General features: G+C 63.4%; 1 protein-coding gene across 2 annotated transcripts; it reads right to left on the bottom strand.

The window, feature by feature from the left end:
- Positions 1–13,896: 13,896 nt before the first annotated feature.
- On the bottom strand, positions 13,897–20,401 carry SERTAD1 (SERTA domain containing 1). 2 transcript variants are annotated; one of them, XM_073321869.1, is made up of 2 exons: positions 20,014–20,401; positions 13,897–15,379 (listed from the first exon to the last, which is right to left on the bottom strand). In XM_073321869.1, exon 2 carries the CDS (start codon positions 15,373–15,375, stop codon positions 14,632–14,634), a length of 744 nt encoding a protein of 247 aa, XP_073177970.1. In that variant the 5' UTR covers positions 15,376–15,379; positions 20,014–20,401; the 3' UTR covers positions 13,897–14,631. The 2 variants fall into 2 exon arrangements, with proteins under 2 accessions (XP_073177970.1, XP_073177971.1); XM_073321870.1 differs by lacking the exon at positions 20,014–20,401 and adding an exon at positions 16,312–19,905.
- Between the last annotated feature and the right edge of the window lie 3,122 nt (positions 20,402–23,523).

Genomic DNA, 23,523 nt, shown 5'->3' with positions numbered 1-23,523 from the left:
GTCCCTCACAGCTGTGCAAAGCACTAGGGGGATGACTGGTTAGCATCGTGCACTGCTGGGCCTGACGGGCGGAGAGGGAGGAGGGGTCTGCCACCTCGGCTGGGACCGCAGGCAGCAGCAGACCGGGGCAGTAAACGCGCAAAGATGAGGCTGAACCAGGAGGGTCTGTTCCAGGCCCGCTGGAAACAAAATCGCGGCAATCCACCCCCAGCCGCACCTGCCCTGACCCCCAGCGGCCTCGGGGAAGCTCCCAGGTGAAGAACCAGAAGCTGCCAAACCCCCGGGTAGGGCTGGGACCCCGGAGTTCAGGGCTCCCCTTCCCCGCTCTGGGGCTTGGCCTTGCTGGCAGCGGGACAGGAGGAGCCCCTGGCTGGCTGCAGGGCATTCAGATGGGGCAGGGGCCCTGGCAGCAGCGGGACCCGGCTGTAGCTGAGCGATCGCCCGGAGCAGCCCCGGCCCTGGCCCTGGGCAGACACGGAGCGAGACCCCCACCCGCGGGTCACTGCGACAGCAACGGGCTCGGGAAGTGCTGGCCCGGGGGAAGCTGCTCCCGGTTCTCAGAGCCGAACCTCCGGTCCCAGCGGCTGGGAATCACCCCCACCTCCCGGGCACTGGGCGCTGGCCTTCGGGCCAGCTCCTGGGTGCAGAAATCCCCTCGCCCCCAGATCTCGGCTTACCACACCGAGCGGCCAGGGACCAGGCGGTGCCGAGAGCCTTGGTGAAGCAGTCGCACATCTTCCCGCCGCGCCGTCCCCAGCCTGGCCGCGGCCCGCTCTCCCCACCACCCCGCTCCCGGCCGCCGGAGGCTAAAGCCCCCTGCTCACAGCAGAGAATGGGCCGCGGACCCAGCAGATTAGCGCAAACCCGGCGTCAGCATTTCCACTCAGGCAGCGGCCCATTGTTCCCCCTCCCTGCGCAGGGCGGATTTGACGAGGGAGACAAGAAGTTAAAGCCCCTGGCTTCGGTGCCCGGGCGGCGCAGGGGAAGGGCAGGCCGGGCCAATGCCAGGCCCCCGGAGGCCACGCTGGGCCAGGGCTGGGTGCTGGAGGAGGCACTCGCTTTTTTGGGGATAGAACCCAGGAGTCCTGGCTCCCCATCTCAGCAATACGCCCTGTCACGGGGTCCCCGGGCCATGCTCTGGAACTGCTCCCCGCGAAGCCAGGCAGGGCTCTGGGGGAGTCTCCTCTCTGGGAGCAGCCTGTCTGCAGGACACACAGCTCACCCGGCTCCACCTTCCTGGGTCTGACCCCGGAGCATTCAGCCTCCTCTGCCCCTCCCTGCGCTTCCCACAGCGAGTCCGCCCAGGCGGGGTCCTGGGGAAGCCAGAGGGTCCTGCCCCCCAACTCCGCAGTCAGACGGGACTCTCAGCCAGCCAGTAAAACAGAAGGTTTATTAGACGACAGGAACATGGTCTAACACAGAGCTTGTACGTGCAGAGAACAGGACCCCTCAGCTGGGTCCATTTTGGGGGGCAGGGAGCCAGACAACCACGTCTGCCCTTCACTCCATGTCCCAGCCAGTCCCAAACTGAAACTCCCTCCAGCCCCTCCTCCTCTGGGCTTCGTCCCTTTCCCGGGCCAGGAGGTCACCGGATTCCTTTGTTCTCCAACCCTTTAGCTCTCACCTTGCAGGGGGGAAGGGCCAGGCCATCAGTGGCCAGGAAACAGGGTGTCGGCCATTGTCTGTGTCCAGACCCCTGCACACACCTGCCCTCTAGGGCTCTGCAATGATCACACACCCTTATCCCACCCCCTAGAGACTTAAGAACTGCCTAGGGGAAACTGAGGCACCCCCACACTATTCAGAGGAAACATTAAGAACAGTCCCACTTCGATCTCGAAGGGGGGAGAGATGTGACGAACTGAGTGGGGTCACTTTAGCCAGTGACCTGGGGAAGTTTGAAGCCACCAACGTTCCCGGGGATGCCCCAGCATCTCTCCCATTCCTTGGTAGGAGTTACACCAGGCCCTTCCAGTTTCACGCCCTCCCTTAGGTCGGGGGTGGTCAACAACACTTGCAGGCCGCATGTGGGAAGGTTTATGCGGCCTGTGCCCTTTGGCCACCCCAAAACCCCAGGGGGTCAAACTGGGATTGGGTCTTCTCCCCAACAAGCTGGCCAAACACAGCCACTTGGTTATCAGACTGTTTAACGTTCTTAACAGTTTTCACTTCATCTGAGACCTTCTCAAAGCTCTCCACACTGGATCTTTCAACAGGAAAGTCAGTGGATCCATTCACAACAGAAAATTTCTGGCTGTTAGGAACTGAAACTTGCTTGATTAAATCACTTTCACACCCTTCAGTTGCAGTAAACTGCTTGCAAAGACTCCTTGAGGATTCCTTTCCCTGGGGCTTTTCTATGCAACAATTCACCCCTCACAGAAATTCTGCTCTTACCCTCTTTCCCTAGGGCTTGCTCTAGAGGAACACTTTCCTGAGCAACAACAGACTCTTTCTGGGTCTCCCTTACATCCAGAATCATTTCTGGCCCATCCGGCGGATTCCTACACAATCCCCTTTCAGGCAAACTTACAGACTTCCTAGATAAACGGTCAGAAGCATTCTCCTTCCCTTTGCTACACACAAGTTCAGGAATCTTTTCCTTCTTGCTACAGGTTTCCACACCCTCAGTAGGTAACACAATCACACACCTTCATGCTCTCCTTGTGCCCTGGCTAGGATCTCACCCTGATTAGACAGAGTTGCTTCACCCTTTCCCAGCCACACACTAGCAACAGGCAAAATACAAGCACCAGAATTGTCTGGGCTCTGGGATTTTACATAGACACTAACTGGATGCGCCCTAGTTACAGGGCCATTCTCCCGAGCCGACACAAACTTAGGACCCTTCCCTTCCTGGACTTTAGCTGAATCCAGAACCAGCTAACAGGTAAGGTCCAGGGACACTCATCTTCCACTCTCCTCGCCTTCCCACCCTGCTGACTGGACACAGCCATCAGCTCACAAGGCTGCCTAGGCTCATCCAGACTTTCCTTACCCAGCACCTTGCCACTCCCCACAGATCCCCTGCCCTGCCTGTGTCTCCCCCCACTCAGCTGGGGTCTCAGCTCTCCCCGTGCTCAGGGCTGCCCTTGCTGTCCCAGTGGGGGTAGGCAGCGAGCTCGCTGCTTTCCTCACTGCATCAGAGCCAGGGTGAGCCCCCTGAACCCCCCTCTCCGGTGTGCAAGGGGGCAGGGAGCATCTCTCTGTCCCACCCAGCCCCAGGGGTCTGGTTACAGGCAGGCAGGTAGCCTGAGCCTACAGCTCCTCCCCGCTGCTAGCCAGGTCATCTGCATTTTCACTGACCATTTCCCTCTCCACCGATCGGTTCCCTGGATTCAAATTCAAACCCTTGGCAGTTACAGGAGCAGGGCCTGGATCCTGTCCCAAAGAGATACAGTCACCCCACAACAGGGTCTCGCAGCTGGTATCCTGGGGCACCCCAACGACCAGCCAGCCCGACCCCTCCTGGGTCTGCACAGGGATTTGGGCCATAGGCAGGGCGAGGGGCTTCGTCCCTGGGACCCTCACCCAGCTCACACAGCCCCTCAGCCTCTGAGGCTGCACCACCCAGGGCCTGACACCAGTTCTCTCTGTCCCAGGATCTCGCCACCCCAGGAATGTCTCCCCATTGACCATCACCTTCCGCTCCCACTGGGGGTCCGAGGGGCCTGGCCCCAGGAAACTCCACACAGACATACAGGTTGGGGTCAGGAGTGGGAGCCTGTCCACCTCCCCACCCATCTGGCTGACGGAGTCTGTGGCCTTGGGACCCAGCAAGGGAGCTAGACACCGGGGCTTTTCCACAGGGTCCCCCCTGGTTCAAATCTCCAGCCTGCTCAAAGGCAGTGAGGTGGCATCCACATCCCCCCCCTCCTTAACCAGGGGCAGCAATTTAGTCTCGAGGTTCCCTGCGGAACTGGCCCCCCGGGGTCTATCCCCACTCACCCCGGGGAGGTCCCCTAGGCCTCTCCGCTCCCCCACCGCCAGTTCATGCTGCTGCTGCTTCTGCAGCTCTTTCTTGGGCTCTCGCTGTCTCTCACAGTCCTCTTGCTCTCTCGGACTCAGCTCCAATCCCGTCCGTCTCGATCCCCCGATGGGGAACCCGATCGTGAAGACCCCCGTCTGGTCGGGGACAGGAGTCTTGGGGGTGCCTGGCTCCCGCTCCAGCTGCTCCCAGATCCTGCGATAGCCCCATTGGGGTCAGGAATCTGTTCCTTAGAGCGGTCATCCTCCTCCAGCCGCACGATTAACTGTGCTTTGGTGAACTTTCCAACGCTCAAACCTCTCTTTTTGCACAGGGTTACAATGTCCTTCTTAAGGAGACGGGACAGACCATCACTCCGCTCCTCCCAAGTTGTTGTGGACTCACAGGCCTGTGTGTTCTCAGCTCCCCACGGTTTCCAGGGAGAACCCCTAGTGTGCCAGCCCTTCTCGAGGTCACCACCTCTTTGCCAGGGTCAAGCCGCAGACTCCTCCGCCCCCGGGACCGCTCGCTGCAATCCCCCGGGGAACCCTGTTACTGCAAAAGTCCTTCTCTCTCCCAGACCCAAGTCGCAGGCTCCTCCGCCCCTGAAACTGCTCACCGCAGTCCCCAGGGGGACCCCATTACTGCACAGTCCTTCTTGCTGGTCACACACTCCCAGGGGTTAACCGCCCCCTGAAACCGCTCCTCTCTGAGCCTTCAGCACGCCTGGTCCTCGGCAATCCCCCTTTGTTTTACTGCTCCCCTGTCACTTACTGCAGGAAGCGCCATCCGCGGGGTGCAGTACATCCCACCGCTGCCACCAGTTGTCCTGGAGTCCCCGGGTGATGCTCTGGAACTGCTCCCTACGAAGCCAGGCAGGACTCTGGGGGAGTCTCCTCTCTGGGAGCAGCCTGTCTGCAGGGCAAGAGACTTCCCCGGCTTCCACCTTCCTGGCTCTGACCTTGGAGCATTCAGCATCCTCTGCCCCTCCGTGCACTTCCCACAGCCAGTCCGCCCAGGCGGGCTCCTGGGGAAGCCAGAGGGTCCTGCCCCGCAACTCCGCAGTCAGACGGGACTCTCAGCCAGCCAGTAAAACAGAGGTTTATTAGACGACAGGAACATGGTCTAACACAGAGCTTGCAGGTGTAGAGAACAGGACCCTTCAGCCGGGTTCATTTTGGGGGGCAGGGAGCCAGACAACCACGTCTGCCCTTCACTCCATGTCCCCAGCCAGCCCCAAACTGAAATTCCCTCCAGCCCCTCCTCCTCTGGGCTTTGTCCCTTTCTCAGGCCAGGAGGTCACCTGATTCCTTTGTTCTCCAACCCTTTAGCTCTCACCTTGCAGGGGGGAAGGGCCCAGGCCGTCAGTTGCCAGGAAACAGGGTGTCGGCCATTGTCTGTGTCCAGACCCCTGCCCACACCTGCCCTCTAGGGCTCTGCAACAATCATACACCCTTATCCCACCCCTTAGATACTTAAGAACTGCCTAGGGAAACTGAGGCACCCCCACACTATTCAGAGGAAACATTAAGAACAGTCCCACTTCATCATGGGGGGGGGGGTGTGTCGTGCTTTTCCCAGCTGGCCCCAGCATGTCCTCCCGGGGCAGCGTGGGAGCAGCACCTTGATCTATGCACCCTCGTCAGCACCTTGCAAACAGCAGGTCTCGCAAGGTGTTAATTAAAGTGCAATTGGCTGCTCCCCGTGTCGGGGCGGAGGGACCGGGCTGGCAGCAGCGTGTGGGCACCCCAGGAGCAGGAGGGGAGCCCAGGCCCGAGCCGCACAACCCGGAGCCTGTCGCCCATCGGGGACCCAGCGGCCGGGCAGGGGAAGGGCTCTGTGCTGAGATCTGCAGGAGTGACGCGAAGGGCGGAGATGCAGCATCGGGCCCGAGGGAGGCTTGTGCGGATACTTGTCCGACTCCAAACTGGAAAGGAAGAGACCTGCCCTCCCGCCGATACCGGAGTGCGGCGTGGTGGGGGGCCCCGGCCCTCGCTGGAGATCTGCCCCCGGGCCCCGAAAACCACGTCCCTTGGGTCACGGATGGAAGAACGCGCCTCGTGTCTCACAGCAGCAGCCGGTGTGGCCGTGAAGACAAGGGCACGGGCTAGAGGAGGTGGGTGGATTGACCCAGGACTTTCAGTGACTGGCACTTGAATTGGTCAGAGAGAGGAAGTTTGACCAGAAAGCAGCATCCATGGAGGAGAGGGAATGTAGGCTAGTGGTTAGAGCGGGGGGTGGGGAGGGAGAATCAGGACTCCTGGGTTCCATTCCCAGCTCTGCCAGCAGCGCCATGTGCCAGCAGCCCTGGGGGGTTTCTCCTTCTCCGAGTGCACGGTTTAGACCCCACCAAGGCAGAGGGGAGCCGCTCTTCAGCCCAAGGGGAAGGGACACCTCAGTGGTCAGGCAAAGCAGGCCTGAGGGGCTCCAAGCTGGCTGCAGCGAGTCTCCTCACAAGATTCCCGTTTGCAAAAGGGGAGAAATAAAGGAGAAGCTGAGAACTGAAGACCCAAGTTCTCCAAGGCGGTGAGTGACTCTGGGGAGGGGCCCATGACGCCCACAGCCGGGACTCAGGCCCTCCCCAGAGTCACAAGGCTGCTTTCCGAATCCCAGGCTTGCTCTCAAGGGAGAAGGTTGGGCTCTGCTCATTTCCCCTCACAGGGGCCGGGCTGTTGGCGCGCTAGGACCTCGGCTGTCCATGGTGCGCCAGGGGATGCGAGGCCAGGACCGCTCCGCACAGGACCCCGGCCCCTTGGCTGCTGCACTGCCAGGCTCCGGGTTCTCAGCACTTCCCAAGGCAGCGCCCAGGAGGTGCCAGGTTCTGCTCCGAACGAGCCAGGAGGAAAGCCGGGCCGAGGGGAGATAGATATGGAGCCCCCTTTGAAGCCCAGCCACCCCCGCCCCAGATCCCGTCAGGGGAGACACGGTTTGTGCCCTTTCCCTGGGAACAGGCCAAGCTCTGGGAGAGAAGCCCTGCCCAGCTATCGTAAACACAGGACATCCTCTGCCTGCGGCAGCTTCCACCAGGAGACAAGCGGACATGCCCCCAGCCCCACCTCGCAGCCTCTGGAAAGCCCCGGGGCCAGGCTGCCGGAAGCTGCACTGGACGCTGCCTCAGTTCCCCCACTCCAGCTCCAGCAACGTCCCTTCTGCACCGCCTCAGATCCCGACTTCGGTCTGTGGAGCTCTGGGTTTGGAGTCCCAGCTCTGCCGCCGACCTGGGGCCTCTGTTCACCCCCTGACACGGGGCAAAGCCTTCCTGGGTCTGCTTTACGTCAACACGAAGCTCTTCAGGGCAAGGACAGTCTGCTACTGGTGCCCCTTTCGGGCCCAGGCAGGTCGCCCACATTCCAGAGCTGTTTTGGTGCAGAAGAGAAGCTGATGGAGAAGCTGGGGGACACAACGCTGTGACAATGTCTTTGGTCGCTTACAGACACAGCTTTCCCTCGGGCAGCACGAATAAAACACCAGCAGACAGCATCAGCAAAGAGCTTCACGCCCCTTCCCAGCCAGCACTCTGCCCAAAAGCGCTCCCACGGGCGGCTTTGCTCTGAGCCAGGTTCCTCCCAGTGCTAGTTCTGGCTGCCGCTTCGGCTTTCCGCAGCTTCTCTCACGCAGACGCCCCGCTCCAGCGGGCAATTCCCAGCCATCAAACCCCCTCTGCTCAGGTGTGCCTGTGGTCTGGGAGGAGGCTGCGGTTGTTTTAGTGACCTGGTTCCATCACCGAGCTCTCTGCAGCTGTTACACCTGGTTTCAATTAAGTTTGACCCAATTCAGCTCACCATCTGTGTACAGCACCTATCACCATGGAGCCCGTGTGTCCATCGGGTCCCTGCCCCCCCAGTAACAGACGCACACCTCGCACCATTGTGTGCGACGCACCGAGCACGCTCAGGGCCGTGCAAGCCAGCCCCGGCTCCGAAGAGACACTCTGCCGGCCTCCCCCTGCCGCCGTCAGCGACCCCAGCGTACACTCGGCATCAGCACCTCAGTCCCCCTCCTCCGGCGGGAGCGTGCTGGGAGCGGAGAAGGCGGCCGTGTAAATCGCTCCAGCGCCAGACCCAGCTCGGGGCGGGACGTAGCACTTACTGCTGCTGGGGGCGTCCGACGCGCTCCCGTGAGCCGGGCCTTCCGCCGAGAGCCGCGTCGCACCTGACCGGGGCAGTGGAGTGCGGCGTGTCCAACGCCCAGCACGCCTCTCGGGCTTTGTGCTTTCCAGAGAGGGCAGGTCATTATCTGCCAGGCTCAGTGGGGGGGAAGCAGCTTGCCCAAGATCCCCCCGTGGGACAGCGGCCAAGCTAGGAACAGAACCCAGGCGTCCGAGTCCCTACCCCTCCTGAGAGGAGCACTTTGCCCAGGTCCCGCTCGTAAGTCCCCAGGCCCCGAGTCCCAGCCGTCCTGCGCCCCGGGCAGCCGTTCCCACCCACGCAGAGGGGACGCCACGCACCAGTCGTGTGTAACGAGCAAGAGAGGAGGAAATAGGAAGCAGCCACTTGGGTCTGCCCCAACCCCCCCCCGATTAATGCCACAGCCGCGTGCCAGGCCTGGCTGCATGGACTGGCAGCTCCTGCAGAGAGCCCCGTGACCCCGACAAGGGAACGGGGCCCTGCCCTGCCCCCACACACTGCGGCTCCCACGGGGCACGGTCTGTGGGAAGCCACCACCCAGGGCAATGGAGGAGCCGCCCAGGTGGCTGGAAGGAGCGTCACACCCGGTGGAAGGAGAAAGCCCCTCGCAAACAGAGCCCCTGAAAGAGTGGGGGAGTCGAGTAGTTTGCGAGGGTCTTTGCAGCCGCAGCCCCCTCAGGAGCCCTCCCAGAACCCCAGAGCAGCCCTGTCCTGATGCCAAGGCTGGTCCCAGGAGATGGCGTCTTGCCGCAGGGCCGGGCAGGAGGCTTTTGGGACCCCGGATTCATGGTACCTGGCTGTCCCAGGCCAGCACTGCAGGATCACAGCACGTACCGTGCCCGGGGCTGGGGAGAGCCCTGCAGGTCAGCTATGCGGGGCACCTTGCAAACACCCGGTGCTGCAGGGCCGGGCAGGAGGCTTTTGGGACCCTGGATTCATGGTACCTGGCTGTCCCAGGCCAGCACTGCAGGATCACAGCACGTACCGTGCCCGGGGCTGGGGAGAGCCCTGCAGGTCAGCTATGCGGGGCACCTTGCAAACACCCGGCGCTGCCAGTGCACAGAGGGGAAAGGGGGTAGCGCCCGGGGGCTGGGGCCTGGGCACTCAGCACCAAGACTGCCTGCAGCGGGGGGCCCGGAGCCGGGTGCCTGCAGCCAGGGCTGGGAGTCGGGACTCCTGGGCTCTCTGCCGCGCGGAAGTCCCTGGGATTGGGCGGGGGTCAGACGCAGGCTCTGCTGCACGCCCGGTGAATGCCGTTAGCTGGTGATTCCGAGCGCCCAGGGGACACGGAGACAGAGCCCAGAGACACGGTTCTAAGACCGGGCACGGCCCATGGGGCAGGCCCAAAGCTGCGGGCACAGAGAGAATGGGGCATTCATCTCTGCCCGTCCAGGAATGGAGTGGGCTCGCAGGGGAATTCGCACTGCCCGGGGAGTGGGCACAGACCAGCGACTGCTGCCAGCCCCCGACACAATGCGCCTGCCGCAGTCATGCCCCCTGCCGCGCCCAGCACGGGACAGGGCAGGCTCAAGGCCAGGTAGGAGCCCGGGGCCGTGACCCGTCACCCATCCAGAAGGCCTGAGACAGCATCTCGGGCCGACCCTTGGGCCGCTGAGCTGGGCAGCAGAGGGACGTGCCCGGCCGCCTGCAGTGGGAACCTGAGCCCACCGGACGGGCCCCTCGAGGCCACTCGCAGCCCTGGGCGTAAAGAAGCCGCTGGGCTACGCGCCAGGCCCCTGCGGGCCAGACTGGGACATGGCTCCGGCTCGGGCAGCAGGCGGGCACGGGGGAGGAGACCCCACGGGTTGTGAGCTCATGGCTGGGGGGCTGGCTGGCTCCTGGGCGGCCGTAGGGGGACCAGAGACAGAGAGAGGATTTTCCCTACAGGCTGCCCGGGGGCAGCTCTGGGCTGGGACACAGGAGACACGGCCACTCATGCCACTCACCTGTGGGAACTCCTGGCATCTCCGTGGACTCAGTTTCCCCCCTCCAGTCACGTGCGGAAGAATGAGCCTCCTTGGCCGGGTCAGACCCGGAGCTCTTCATGGCAGGGAAAGTGCCTGGGACCGAGTCTGTGCAGCGCCTGGCACGACGGCCCCCCATCGCAGCCCGGGCAGCGTCTGGCACGAAGGGCCCCCAGAACCGCGGCCGGGGGGCCCCCTCCCCAGCCGGACCCCAGGGCCACGGGGGCTGCTCTTACCTTGGGGAGCCGCTGCCCCGCCCGCCGCCGGCTCGGCGCCTTCCCCAGCCCAATTAGCACCTCGTTAGCCCCGGCCCAGCCCCCGGCCGGCTGCGCTGCAGCCTTTAACCCTTCGCTCAGGTGACGACCCAAACCCGCTCCCCCGGGCCTGCGACTGGGCTCCAGGGGGAGCGATCCACCTTCTCCCCGGGCTTAGGGCAATGGGGTAGTGGCTGCAGGCCCCCGCCGGGATCGGGGTCCCGTCGGGCCGGGCGCTGCCCAGACCCGGGCCGAGATCGGGGCCCCGTCGGGCCGGGCGCTGGCCAGACCCCAACTGAGATCGGGGCCCCGTCGGGCCGGGCGCTGCCCAGACCCCGGCCGAGATCGGGGCCCCGTCGGGCCGGGCGCTGCCCAGACCCCAGCCGAGATCGGGGTCCCGTCGGGCCGGGCGCTGCCCAGACCCGGGCCGAGATCGGGGCCCCGTCGGGCCGGGCGCTGGCCAGACCCCAACTGAGATCGGGGCCCCGTCGGGCTGGGCGCTGCCCAGAGCCCGGCCGAGATTGGGGCCCCGTCGCGCCGGGCGCTGCCCAGACCCCAGCCGAGATCGGGGCCCCGTCGGGCCGGGCGCTGCCCAGACCCCGGCCGAGATCGGGGCCCCGTCGGGCCGGGCGCTGCACACACTCACTGTAAGCTGTTTGGGAGCAGGACTCGCTCACACACAACAGAATTATGATGATTTATTTTCCCTGCCAATGTGGCAGAAGGTTGGCTTGTAAACACCCAATGGCTGCGGGTGCTGGGAGCTCCGGGTGCCCCCCGGACAGAGGGGACTGAGGCCCAGCGAATGGAGGGGCTGATTTTCCAGAGAGACTGGCACACGCTGCCCCAAAGCCACTCGCCCCCAGTCACCCAGGGAGCTGGGACCAGACACCCGTCTCCAGCGTCCCAGGCCTCAAGGTCAAGCACCCTCCTCCATCTCCTGCCCTCAGTGCAAACACCCGGCTTCGGGGTACGGTGGCAGAGTGGCCGAGGTAACTGGCATCCGAGTTTGCAGAAAGGAACCTCTCCCGAGCTGCCAGGAAGGAGCAGCAATGGGCAGAGCCCCTCTGAGCTATTGCTCAAAGGACGGCGGGCGTAGTCCTGCTCAGCCAGCTCCGGGCAGCCGGCTCCACCGCTCCGGGAAGTGGATGGGTGACAATCCTTTCTGGAGGGTTTGTCATTTCCTGCCGGGCTGCTGCTTCCTGGTCATGGAAGGTGCCGCTTTGAACAGCCGGCTGCGCTCAGATCCTGGCTCTGTTACATGCTCTCAGCTGGGGTCTGGGCAGCGCCCAGCACGACAGGGCCCCAATCCCGGCTGGGGTCTGGGCAGCACCCGGCCTGATGGGGCCTGATCTTGGCTGTGGTCTGGGCAGCGCCCGGCGCAACGGGGCCCCAATCTTGGCTGAGGTCTGGGCAGCACCTGGCCTGACGGGGCCTGATCTTGGCCGGGGTCTGAGCAGCGCTCGACCTGACGGGGCCTGATCTTGGCCGGGGTCTGGCCAGCGCCCGGCGTGACGGGGCCCCGATCTCAGTTGGGGTCTGGCCAGCGCCCGGCGTGACGGGGCCCCATGGTGACGGGTAAAGCGTTGTCAAACGGGTGTGTTTTCTATGTGGGGCAGAGTCTCTGCTGATTCTCCTTGTTTTCTTTGTCCATGGGCTGCCCCCCATCCCTCCCATTCCTGCCCGGTCTCAGCCAGAGACGTGGGAACCCACCACTCTGACTCGGCTCCTCCGGCCCGGGCACAACCTGCCCTGGAGCGGAAGGAAGCAGACGCTGGGAATGTTTCTTCCCAAGCTCCCGCCTCTCCCCCGCCCCTGAGCGAGTAGCTGACCCCTGGGGGGAAGCGTGCGGCTGTGTGGGTCCTGCAGGAGCCGGCAGCTGCCCAGCGTGGGACCTTTGGGACCCCGCCATGCGCCTGTTTTGGGGGGGGCACGCTCCAGGGAGGGGGTCAGTTTCCTACAGACAGTGAGGAGTTGGCAGAGGCCCAGCAGTTGAACGCCCAGGCCAGTGATGGGGTCTCACCATCTCATTTGCCGACCCCCGGGAGCTGGGGAGGGCGGGAAAGCTGCCCCCTGCTGGCGCTGGGCCCTCACGCGGGGGCAGTTCTTTGTTCGGCGCCGGGGCAGAGCACAGCGGAGCGGCCGCAGCACCGGTGCCAACCACTGCACACGGCGAGCGGGACGCGGGCCGGGCGCCAGCTGCCAGGGCCAGGGAGCAGAGTTCAAGGCTGGCGGCGAAATCTGCCCGGCTTTGCCCGGTAACAGCAGTCGCTGGTGAACTCTGTCCCGCAGCAGGGGCCGGGCAGCGAGGAGCCAGAGACACCCTCCTTCCCCTCGCCGCCAGCCAGGGGCAAAGTCCCAGCTGCTGGTAACCCCCGAGCACGCGGGTCCGTGGGGCAGAGTCGCCGGGTGCATCCCCGGGGAGCAGCAGCAGGCAGACCCCCCGTGTGCCAAAGCAGCCCCAATGCACAACCAGAGAGGGGGCAGTGGGGGCTACTGGGTCTGGCCCTGGGCAAGGAATTGGGGGCCCTGGACTCTAATCCTGGCTCTGCCACCCACACCAGCTGCTTGCCTTGTGCCCAGACCCATGGCGCCCCTGGAAAACAAACGGTGCCAGTCCCCTGAGGCCTGAGCCACCACGCTGGGGATGCTGAGCCAGGTGCCCCATGTTACGGAGGAGCAGCCAGAGGCACTGGGCCCCGGGACGGCAGCTCCAGGCCCAGGAACCCCACGCTGCAGACCCAGGGCCGCGGGCACCTGCTGACCCCAGCCCAGCGCCAGGGGCTGCGTCCAGAGCCCGGCTGAAGCGGCTGCTTCAAGATGGCTGATTTCCCATGGGGGGAAAGGGGACCTGGTAGTGCCAAGACCCCCCTGCTCTTAGCTAGCCCCTCCCTCTGCGGCCCCTGAAGGGCTGTGCAGCCAGCAGGGGTGGGAGGCAGGACACCTGGGTTCGAAGCACCGGGCGGGAGTGTGATCAGAGTGGGGATGTCCCAGCACCCTGGAAGGGGACAGTCGTTGGCCACTGGTCCCAGAAGGGGACATGACTGCTGACAGTTCCACAGTGAGTCAGGGGCCAAGACAGGGAGAGAACCCAGACATCCTGGCTCCCAACCCCCCTGCTCTAACCACTAGACCCTGCCCCCCTCCCAGAGCTGGGATAGAACCCAGGCGTCCCGCTGTTACAATCAAGCTCTGATGGGCTCAAACAGGGATCTTTATCTCTGTGTCTCCATTGGGACTAGTCCCAGCCGTCTAACCTCCCACACACACACCTGGACACGGTGTGGCTGGGACCCCACCCAGCAGCGGCACCGGTTCCCCGGGACCAGAGCCAGCTTCACACGGGCGAGTGGGCACACCGGGTGCATACTGGGCTCTGGGCCGGGGGTGAGCGGGGGGTCTCTGCAGGATCACTCTTGGTGGGAAGTAATGCAGGTCAATGGAGTGGGGGTCTGGCCCACGGGTAAGTGACACAGGGAACAGCCCGAAGGAAAGAGGGGCAGACGAGATGCAGCCACCCAGGACTTGAGGCTGGCGCGGCAGGGCGGCAGGAAGGGCTTGCGGGTGCAAGGAGGCAGTGGGAGCAGGGTGCAGAGCCAGGGGTGTTATTTTCCTTTCAAAGCAGTTCACAGCGGCTTTTCAGGTGCTTCCGACACTTTCCCCGTCGCTCAGACAATAAGTTATTTCCAAACCGTTCAGAGCCCAACCTGGGATCCACCAAGGGCCAGGAAATGGCCTCTTACCCTCCTCCCAGCCACGGCTCATCTTGCTATGATGGGGGGGGGCTGGGGGTGAGACCGGGGGGGCAGGGCACTGGGGAGGGGCTTACTGAACATGTTGCCATTCTTGGCTCTTGCTCTTGGGCCAGGGGTTACGGTGGCTTTAAGGCCCCTTTGTGCTCCCTGTATTCTGAGCTCTGGTGTCAGTTAGAGCAACCTCAGGGCTGCTCTAACTGATGCTTCTCCCCCTATGGGCCCCAGGGGGCAGAGAACAGCCCCAGGACAGTGTGCTCCAGCCATGCCCCTGATCCACCCCCTACATCAGGGGCTGGGAGCAGGGCCCTTACACCCGCTCTGCACTGACCAGGGAGACCCTTACGCATGGGAACCCTCAGGGGGCCGACGCCACCCCAGGGCATGGCAGAGGGGCCCAAGCCTGACTGAGAATTCAGGCCGAGGAACATGGGGCCGGGTCTGCAGCAGGTATCAGCCGGCTCCACTGACAGTGCCGGATTTACCCCAGCTGAGGATCGGGCCCCTGGTAAATTAGTCATGGGGTATTTAATACTGTCAGCCTCCCTCTGCCCCCCACCCCTGCCCTCAGAGCGCGTGTCCCCCCACGAGCACGTCCATCAGGTAGTCCAGGTCGCTCATGTCCAGCCGGTCCTCGGCGCCGGCCAGCGCCTTGCTGTCTGAGTCCTCGGCGCCGGAGAAAGCCTTGAAGCCGGAGAGGCTGGTGGGCGACCACAGGTCGCAGTCGTACATGGAGGTGTCGATGTCCTCAAAGATGTCCTCCAGGCCGTCCTCCAGCAGGGAGCCGGCTGAGCTGAGCAGCTCCAAGGGGCCCAAGCAAGGGGCTGAGGTCCGAGCCAGCTCCTGCTTGGCTCCAGACTCGCTGGCCAGCAGCTGCTCCTCTTCGGGCCGGGCAGGGCTCAGGACCTCCACCTGGCCCAGGTCCTCCAGGATGGCGGAGATGGAGGCGTCCCTGGTGGAGAGGAGGAGATCGTCCCCCTGGTTGTCGGAGGGTGGCTGCCGGCAGGGCTCCGACCCACTGTCCCTAGAGTCTGAGGCAGGGGCAGGAGAATCCACCCCGGACAGGGCCTTGGGGCTGTCTGGGGTCACTGGCCCCCCGGCCTCCTGCTGCATCTGGTCCTGCATCCGGCGCAAGGTGTTGGCCACCAGCACCAAGTGCCGCAAGTTGGGTTCCACGAGCCGCAGGCTCTGGTGCAGCTTCAGCATGGAGATGTTGAACAAGGAGCTGGCCGGGGCGGCGCCGGGGTCCCGGGGCTCTGGCTCACCGCCCTCCATCTCCCCCCGCGTGCGCTTCACGCCTTTGGCCAGCATGGGTCTGCAACAGAGACGGGAGCCGTGAGTTCCACCGGCCTGCAGCCTCAAGCGCACCCAGGCGCAAGGCCCGGCCGCCTGACCACAGGGCGCCGGACTCCTGGGTTCTTTCTCCAGCTCTGGGAGTGGAGCTGCATCTAGTGGTTAGAGCGGGGGGGCTGGGAGCCAGGACTCCTGGGTTCTCTCCCCAGCTCTGGCAGGAAGTGGGGTCTGGTGAGCGGGGGCAGGGAGCCAGGACTCCTGGGTCCTACTCCCAAGTGTTGTTATTCAGTCCCAGCAATCTAGCCCCAGTGGACACAAGACCAGGCAGCTGGGGGTCACCTCCATGAGCAGGGGCTCCTCCAGCTCTGGTTGTCCTGGTGACGCAACACCCCCCAAGGGAGGGGGATTAGCCTCCTGGAGCCATTGGGCAGCCCCAGTTGGGGGAGGGTATTTAACTCCTCCCTGCCCATTCTCGCCCCTCTGAGACCCGCTCCTGTGTCCCCAGTCTTGGGCTGCCATGATCCGTGAGCACTGCCCAGTCTTTCCCCTATGGGGCAGGGCAGGCCTGGGAGCCCCACAGTGCAGATGGGGGCTGAGGCCCAGAGACGCTGGCCCAAGGCTGCAGAGTGTCTGTGGAAAAGCAGGGGAGCTGAACTCAGGTCTGCAAAGCCCCAGGCAGCTGCCCTAAACACTGAACCAACTGCCCCACGGCTAAGGCCCCAGCGTAGCCGGGCCTCAGGGACGGGGCTGACTCGTGAGCCAGTTTCAGTTTATGCCAAACTACTCAGGCATGTTCTAGTGGTTAGAGCAGGGGGGCTGGGAGTCAGGACTCCTGGGTTCTATCCCAGCTCTGCCACAGATGCCCTGTGTGCCCATGGGCACAAGACCCACCCCCTTTCAGTGCCTCAGTTTCCCCCCTCTGTCACCCCAGGATAGCAGCACCAAGGGACTCACCTGAGCTGTTGTCACTAAGCTGCAGATGGGGCCCCTGCGTCTGACAACCCGTCCCCTCCGGGAAGCGAAAACCTTCTCCCTGGAGATTTAACCCCAGCTCCCTACAGCGGAAGAGGGGCCCACACCCCTCTCCTGCAGGCCGACACCCTCCCTCTGGAGCTCTCTTCCCAGGCAGCCGGGGAGGAGACGGGATCCGGCTCAGCCTCCCCCAGCCGAGGCCTCCCTGCGGTTCCTCCCCCTGCCGGAGCTGCCAAGGCTGGAAAGCTCCAGAGAGGGGAGTGCGGGAGAGACACCAGCCCGGCCCTTAACTGGCTTGATCCCCGCTGGCCTGGAGGTGTCAGTCAATAGTGAACTATACAGCCTGGGGGTGCCTATACTGTCCTATAGAGCCTGCCCTTCCTAAAGGGGGGGTTGTTCAGTTCCTGTGCAATGGCATTGTATAGGGGACGTGGTTGTATAGCTTTGAGCACTGGGCCATATGGGCCCTGGAAGGAGTCTGAGTCCCCCCACTTTTCCCCTCCTCTCCCCGAGTTCCCATGAGGGGTGCCCGCACCCTCCAAAGCATAGACCCGAAGTGGGGCCGGGGATCTGCACTTCTGGCTGTCACGGAGTCCCCGGGCGATGCTCTGGACCTGCTCCCTACGAAGTCCGGCAGGACTCTGGGGGAGTCTCCTCTCTGGGAGCAGCCTGTCTGCAGGACACACAGCTCCCCCGGCTTCCCCCTTCCTGGGTCTGACCTCGGAGCATTCAGCCTCCTCTGCCCCTCCCTGCGCTTCCCACAGCCAGTCCGCCCAGGCGGGGTCCTGGGGAAGCCAGAGGGTCCTGCCCCCCAACTCCGCAGTCAGACGGGACTTTCAGCCAGCCAGTAAAACAGAAGGTTTATTAGACGACAGGAACACGGTCTAAACCAGAGCTTGTAGGTGCAGACACCAGGACCCCTCAGTCAGGTCCATCTTCGGGGGGCAGGGAGGCCAGAGGCCCATCTGGCCCTCCCCCCATTTCCCCAGCCAGCTCCATCCAATGAAGTGAGCTGTAGCTTATGCTCAAATAAATGTGTTCGTCTCTAAGGTGCCACAAGTCCTCCTTTTCTCTCTCCAGCAATCTCCCCCAGAATCCCCCCGCCCCCCCCAGCTCCTCCTGCAGCCTTTGTCTCTCTCCCGGGCCAGGAGAAAACCTTTGTGTGGGGGGGGGGGGTGTCAGCCATCAGTGGCCAGGAGACAGGGTGTCGGCCATTCTCTGCCTAGACAGCCTCACACTGCCCTCTAAGGCTCTGCAACGATCACCCTCCCTTATCCCACCACCTAGAGACTTAAGAAAGGCATAGGGGAAACTGAGGCACCCACACAATATTCAGAGAGAACATTAAGAACAGTCCCACGTCGTCACACTGGCTCCCCCAAACCAGTACTGGCCAAAGCCCCGGGGACACTGCCCCGCCCTGTCCCTTTGCCCCCAACCCAGGGCAGGGAGGGAGCAGCAGGGACGCAAGGGGGGTTTCCTGGCGCTCCCTGATGCCTGCCCAGGCCTGAGGCTGCCAGGCTGGGGCCAGGGCACCGTGCCAGGATCATGGCCCGTGGGATGCAGCAGAGCTGCTGTGCCAGAGGCGTCACTGCACCCCCTGTGCGCGCCACGGAGATGACACAACGTGACTAACGCTGCAGTGTCGTGCGGGTGACAGATGAATCACAGCCCATGGTTTCCAGGCACCTGCCTCCTAAGGGCTCGACACAAACCAAGCTGCTAGGCGCCAGGCGGGACCCAAGGCAGCATTCAAACCAGTGAGCAGGTCACAGGGCTGGTTCCATTCCCAGCTCTGCCCTGGGTGGCCTTGAGTACATCCCCTCCCTGTGCCTCAGTTTCCCCTCTCACCGTTGCCTACTCAGATGGGGAGCTCTTTGGGGCAGGGGCTGCCTCTCTGGCAGAGTCTGTGCAGCACCTGGTGTGATGGGCCCCAGAGCCTGATTGGGGCCCTCGGGTGCTACCTTAATATGAATTATTAGTTATCATGGATGTCGTATTATCCTCGTTAATCGTTGGTATTAGAAGCAGGGACCACTGCTACAAGGCACCGTACAAATGCCCCAAAGAACTATCAGTCGACGTACTGATACAGTATATGTGCACACAGCACCTAGCGTGACAGGGCCTTGATTTCCTACCGGCTGTTACCACGGTACCCAAGTGAGCTGTAGCTCACGAAAGCTCATGCTCAAATAAATGGGTTAGTCTCTAAGGTGCCACAAGTCCTCCTGTTCTTTCTGCGAATACAGACTAACACGGCTGCTACTCTGAAACAAATAGGGATCTTTGCAAAGCACTTCACAGAGGAGGCCACACATCCTCTCTCTTCTAGGAATGGGGAAACTGAGGAACAGGGCACCACAACTTGCCCAAGGTCACCCAGTAGGCCAGGGAGAGCCAGGGCTAGAACTCAGGTCTCCTAAGTCCCAGACAACTGCTCTGTCTTCCAGACCACACGGCCCATTTGCCATGGCTTTCAGCTGCAGCCGGCAGCACCTGGCACTCACTTGGCAGGGGGGCAAGTGGGTGCCCCAGGTACATGGAGAATCAGACCCAGAGAGATTTAAACATGTGCAGATCCAGGGCACCAGCCTGGCAGCTCTGGGAAGCCTGAACCCTCTTTGAGCAGGAGCAGCAGGACCCAGTTGCCCCACACCCAGCCCCCTGGCAGCATGTCTTGGTCCTGTCCTGGAGCAGGTGAGAGGAGAATGAACCCTACCCATTATAATGTCCTTGCTCTGATGGGGGGCTTTGCACTTGGAGGTCTCCAGGCAACCTGCACATGATGTAGTGATGCCTACAGATGGGGAAACTGAGGCTCAGACAGGAAAGTCACTTCCCCAAGGTCATGAAAGAGAACCCAGGCGTCCTGAGTCCCAGTGCAGGGTCCTATGGACTGTGCCTGCCAGAAGAGCCATTCGCCCATGGTCTGTGCGCCCTTGGGAACCTGGACTGGGCCAGACTCCAGGGGCCCACAACTCCGGCTGCACATTGTTCCATGGCTGGAGGCTGCTGAGGAGCAAAACCGGCAGGCAAGGAAGCCGTGAGAACGACTGTGCCCCTCGAGCCAAAGCTCAGTGCCCGGAGCTGGGGAGGGGCACGGCCGGGTCTGATCCCAACCCCCTGGGCTTTCCTCCCCGGCCCAAAGGTTTCCTTTCTAAAGGGGGCGATTTTGTTTCCTAGGTAGGTTAGTTATTTTTCGCCCCACAGCCAGAATGGGGAGCTAGACACCCCAATGGTGGACGCTTGGCAAAGAGGGAACCCCCCCAGGGACCCCCCGACACCCCCATTCATCTGCCCCACTGCCCGGGGGTGCCGCCTGCTACCTGCCCCTTGCCGGGGGTCCCCAGTGCTCCATGCATTGCAAGGGGGGCTGCCCCTGTTCCGTGCCTCGCCCCGGGGGTCTCCCCGTTACCCCCCCAGGCCCGGGGGGGTCTGCCCGTTGCTCGGGGGGGGGCAGCCCCACGCGGCGGGCGGAGCAGCGGCGGGGGCGGGTGAGTCACGCAGCAGCCGGAGCCTCCTTTCCCGCCCGCCCCGGGTGACTCACCGGGCTCCGGCTCCCGGCCCCGGGCTCCCCCCAGCGGCCGCCCCGAGCTCCCCCCGTCCCCGTCCCCGTCCCCGTCCCGTCCCGGGGCAGCGCGAGCCCAGCAACCAGACCCCTCCAGACCCTTATTTACATACCCGGATCCTCAGGGCCCAATCAGCGGGGTTTGGAACGCGCCGCGCAGCCAATCAGCACCCGGCATCTTCCCCTCCGGCTCCGAAACCGACTCGGCCACCGGGAATTGCTACATCTGCCCTGCTGCGCCAGGCCCCGCCCCTCCCATTGTCCGGGGGAGGAGGGGAAGCAGCGCGCCAGCCAATAGCGGGGCTCGGCCGCACGCCTCATCTGCATACAGTGGGCGGACGGGACTGAATCAACACAGCTGGAGGGCGGGGCGGGGCGAAAGGAAAGACCAAGAGGCCCTGGCCCACTGCCATCTGATTGGCCCGGGCCAAGCGGCTCATCTACATACAGAGAGCGGACGTGAGCGACTCAAGCGAGAGGCGGGGCGGGCGGTTTGAGTGACAGGCCCGGCAGGGGGCGGGGGTGGGATGAGTTTGTCGGGGCTCAGCCTGGAGCTGCTGGGGGTGGGGTGGAGGAGGGGGGGAAGGAGGAGACCCAGGGCATGCCCCCCCTCCACTCCCCTGGCCCTCACCAGCCCCACTTCCCCAGCCACCTTAGTGCAACCAGCATTGGTCCTTAGACATGGATCTGCATCGAAGCCACAGGGCCCATCTACCCTGGTTTCCTGCCTCGTTCCATCCAGGGCGGTTCCAGCCAGTCCCCCCCCAGCGCAGCACAGCGAGGGTGAGACCTGCCGAGCCAGGCAGCCGCAGAGCATCAGGATTCATGTGATTTAGAGGAAGGTGAAAACAGCCATAGGGCTCAGAAGCGAAAGTGAAAGGGCCAGCTTTGCCCTGCGACCAGCTGAGCTGGGGTGCAAACAACCCCCAGGCAGCAGGTCCCCAGCATTGCACATCAGGCCCACGCCTTGGCCTGAGCCGCCTTCAGCCTTTTCCAATCATCACCCCTCTGACCGGCGTCATGTCAGCACCCCCAGCTCATTCCTCTCTGCCACACCGGCGCCCCAGGGCCTCAAAAACATCTCTCTCACCCCCGGAACTCGGCCCAACAAAGGTCTCCCTGCCCCCCTCCTCCCTCTACTATCTCCAAAGCAGACCAGGCCCCCAGCAGCCAGGCACCACCATATGCCTGGGAGACGGCCCCTGCCCTGGGAGTCCCCCAGGGATTAGACAGAGGGGGAGACAGAAGCACAGAGCAGGAGAGAAACTTGCCCAGGCACCTGGAGTGTGCCTAGAACCCCGCGCTCCCCTTTTCCCTCCCAGTGGCCCCATTCACTTGACCCTGCTGGGCGTAGAACCCCGCTCTCCCCGTGGCCCCATTCACTCGACCCTGCTGGGCGTAGAACCCCGTTCTCCCCGTTCCCCTCCCAGTGGCCCCATTCACTCGACCCTGCTGGGCGTAGAACCCCGCTCTCCCCGTTCCCCTCCCAGTGGCCCCATTCACTCGACCCTGCTGGGCGTAGAACCCCGCTCTCCCCGTTCCCCTCCCAGTGGCCCCATTCACTCGACCCTGCTGGGCGTAGAACCCCGCTCTCCCCGTGGCCCCATTCACTCGACCCTGCTGGGCGTAGAACCCCGTTCTCCCCGTTCCCCTCCCAGTGGCCCCATTCACTCGACCCTGCTGGGCGTAGAACCCCGCTCTCCCCGTTCCCCTCCCAGTGGCCCCATTCACTCGACCCTGCTGGGCGTAGAACCCCGCTCTCCCCGTGGCCCCATTCACTCGACCCTGCTGGGCGTAGAACCCCGTTCTCCCCGTTCCCCTCCCAGTGGCCCCATTCACTCGACCCTGCTGGGCGTAGAACCCCGCTCTCCCCGTTCCCCTCCCAGTGGCCCCATTCACTCGACCCTGCTGGGCGTAGAACCCCGCTCTCCCCGTGGCCCCATTCACTCGACCCTGCTGGGCGTAGAACCCCGTTCTCCCCGTTCCCCTCCCAGTGGCCCCATTCACTCGACCCTGCTGGGCGTAGAACCCCGCTCTCCCCGTGGCCCCATTCACTCGACCCTGCTGGGCGTAGAACCCCGTTCTCCCCGTTCCCCTCCCAGTGGCCCCATTCACTCGACCCTGCTGGGCGTAGAACCCCGTTCTCCCCGTTCCCCTCCCAGTGGCCCCATTCACTCGACCCTGCTGGGCGTAGAACCCCGCTCTCCCCGTTCCCCTCCCAGTGGCCCCATTCACTCGACCCTGCTGCGTCCAGGGAGCAGCTGAGCGGGTGGACAGAGGTGTTTCCAGGTGTGTGAAGCTGGTACCGCGAGGAGAGGCCATTCAGACAGCAGGCTACCTGGGCGGGGAGTGGGAGCAGGTACACTGATAGGAGCCCTGAGCCCAGCTGCAGGGGAAATGCGCTTCCAGGGGAAAGACTGCCCAATGCAACAGCCCTGCCGCTTTCCTGGCTTCCCGGGCCCAGCTCCTCGCTGCTACCTGAAGTGATTCCTCGGCCGCCGGTGTTGCTTTTTCAAATGCCATTTTGAAAACACACCACATTTTGCACCAATCAGCCCGTGCTCGCCTGAGCTTTGTCAGAGGAAGGATGAGAGACAAACCCCAAGCCACCCCTCCACATCCGACCACTCGGTCCGCAGGGAAAACCTGCCCCCCCTCCAAAGATGCGCTTGGGAGCTTAAATTCAGAACTCCCCTGGACGCTCAAAGCCATGGTCTCACCAGACGCTGCTTTTATGGTTCATTACAAACCACCTGCCACCTCCAAACCCTCCTTTGGCCTGTGACTGCAGAGGTGTTATTTACCCACCTCATTTCAAGGGGTTTCTTGCAAGGTGCTAACCCTCCTGCTGAGCAGTCCGGCCCGCCTTGTACGGAGCAGCGACCCCCCAGTCGCCCTCACGGTGCACTTCGTCCAGGCTGCAGCAGCTGGAACATGTCTCTGCCATCGCCCCCGGCCGCCCCGTCAAATAGATTACTTCCCCACCGTGTCTCTCTCCATTTGGGTTTTTAAACACGATCAGACCCAAGGCCCCAGGCCAGATCTCACCAGCTCCCCGCCCAGCAGACCAGGGCCCTCCAGGGTTAACTCACCAAGCTGCCGGCCTGACATTAACAGTGATGTGCCTGCTACCGGATCCCGTGCCAAGGGCGCTGGCAGCCCAGGCTCAGAGGCGTGGCAGGGCCGGCACACAAGTCGTTCTTTACTTTAGCGGAGTGGGAGCAACTTCGGCCTGAACGTTCTGGCCCCAGACAGGCTGTTCCCAGGCGCACCCTGAACGTGCAGTTACTGTGTTCGCGCTGCCCAGCTGCAGCAGAAAGAGCTTATCACTCTGCCCAGTGATTGCTTCCAGATGCTAGCAAACCAGCCGCGCGGCTGGGCAAAGGCAAAGACCGGTCCTTAGGAGACAGCCATTTCCTACCAGCTTCTAGACGGGCAAAATCTGAAAACAAACCACAGATGAGATTTTGGAAAAAGTCCCACAAATAGGGCAATTTCTTCCCTCGTCTTTACCGAGAGGCTGCTTCTCACTCACGGACAAGCCCTGCCTGGGGCCAGTTCTACCACAGTTTGTGTGCAAAAGGAAAGCAAATGTGAGGATGGGAGACCTACCGATTTGCTTA

Source organism: Lepidochelys kempii, chromosome 23, assembly GCF_965140285.1.
Source record: "Lepidochelys kempii isolate rLepKem1 chromosome 23, rLepKem1.hap1, whole genome shotgun sequence".
Taxonomy (NCBI): Eukaryota; Metazoa; Chordata; order Testudines; family Cheloniidae; genus Lepidochelys; species Lepidochelys kempii.
Note: the sequence above shows the minus strand (reverse complement) of the source record. Positions and strands in the feature narration are given on the sequence as shown.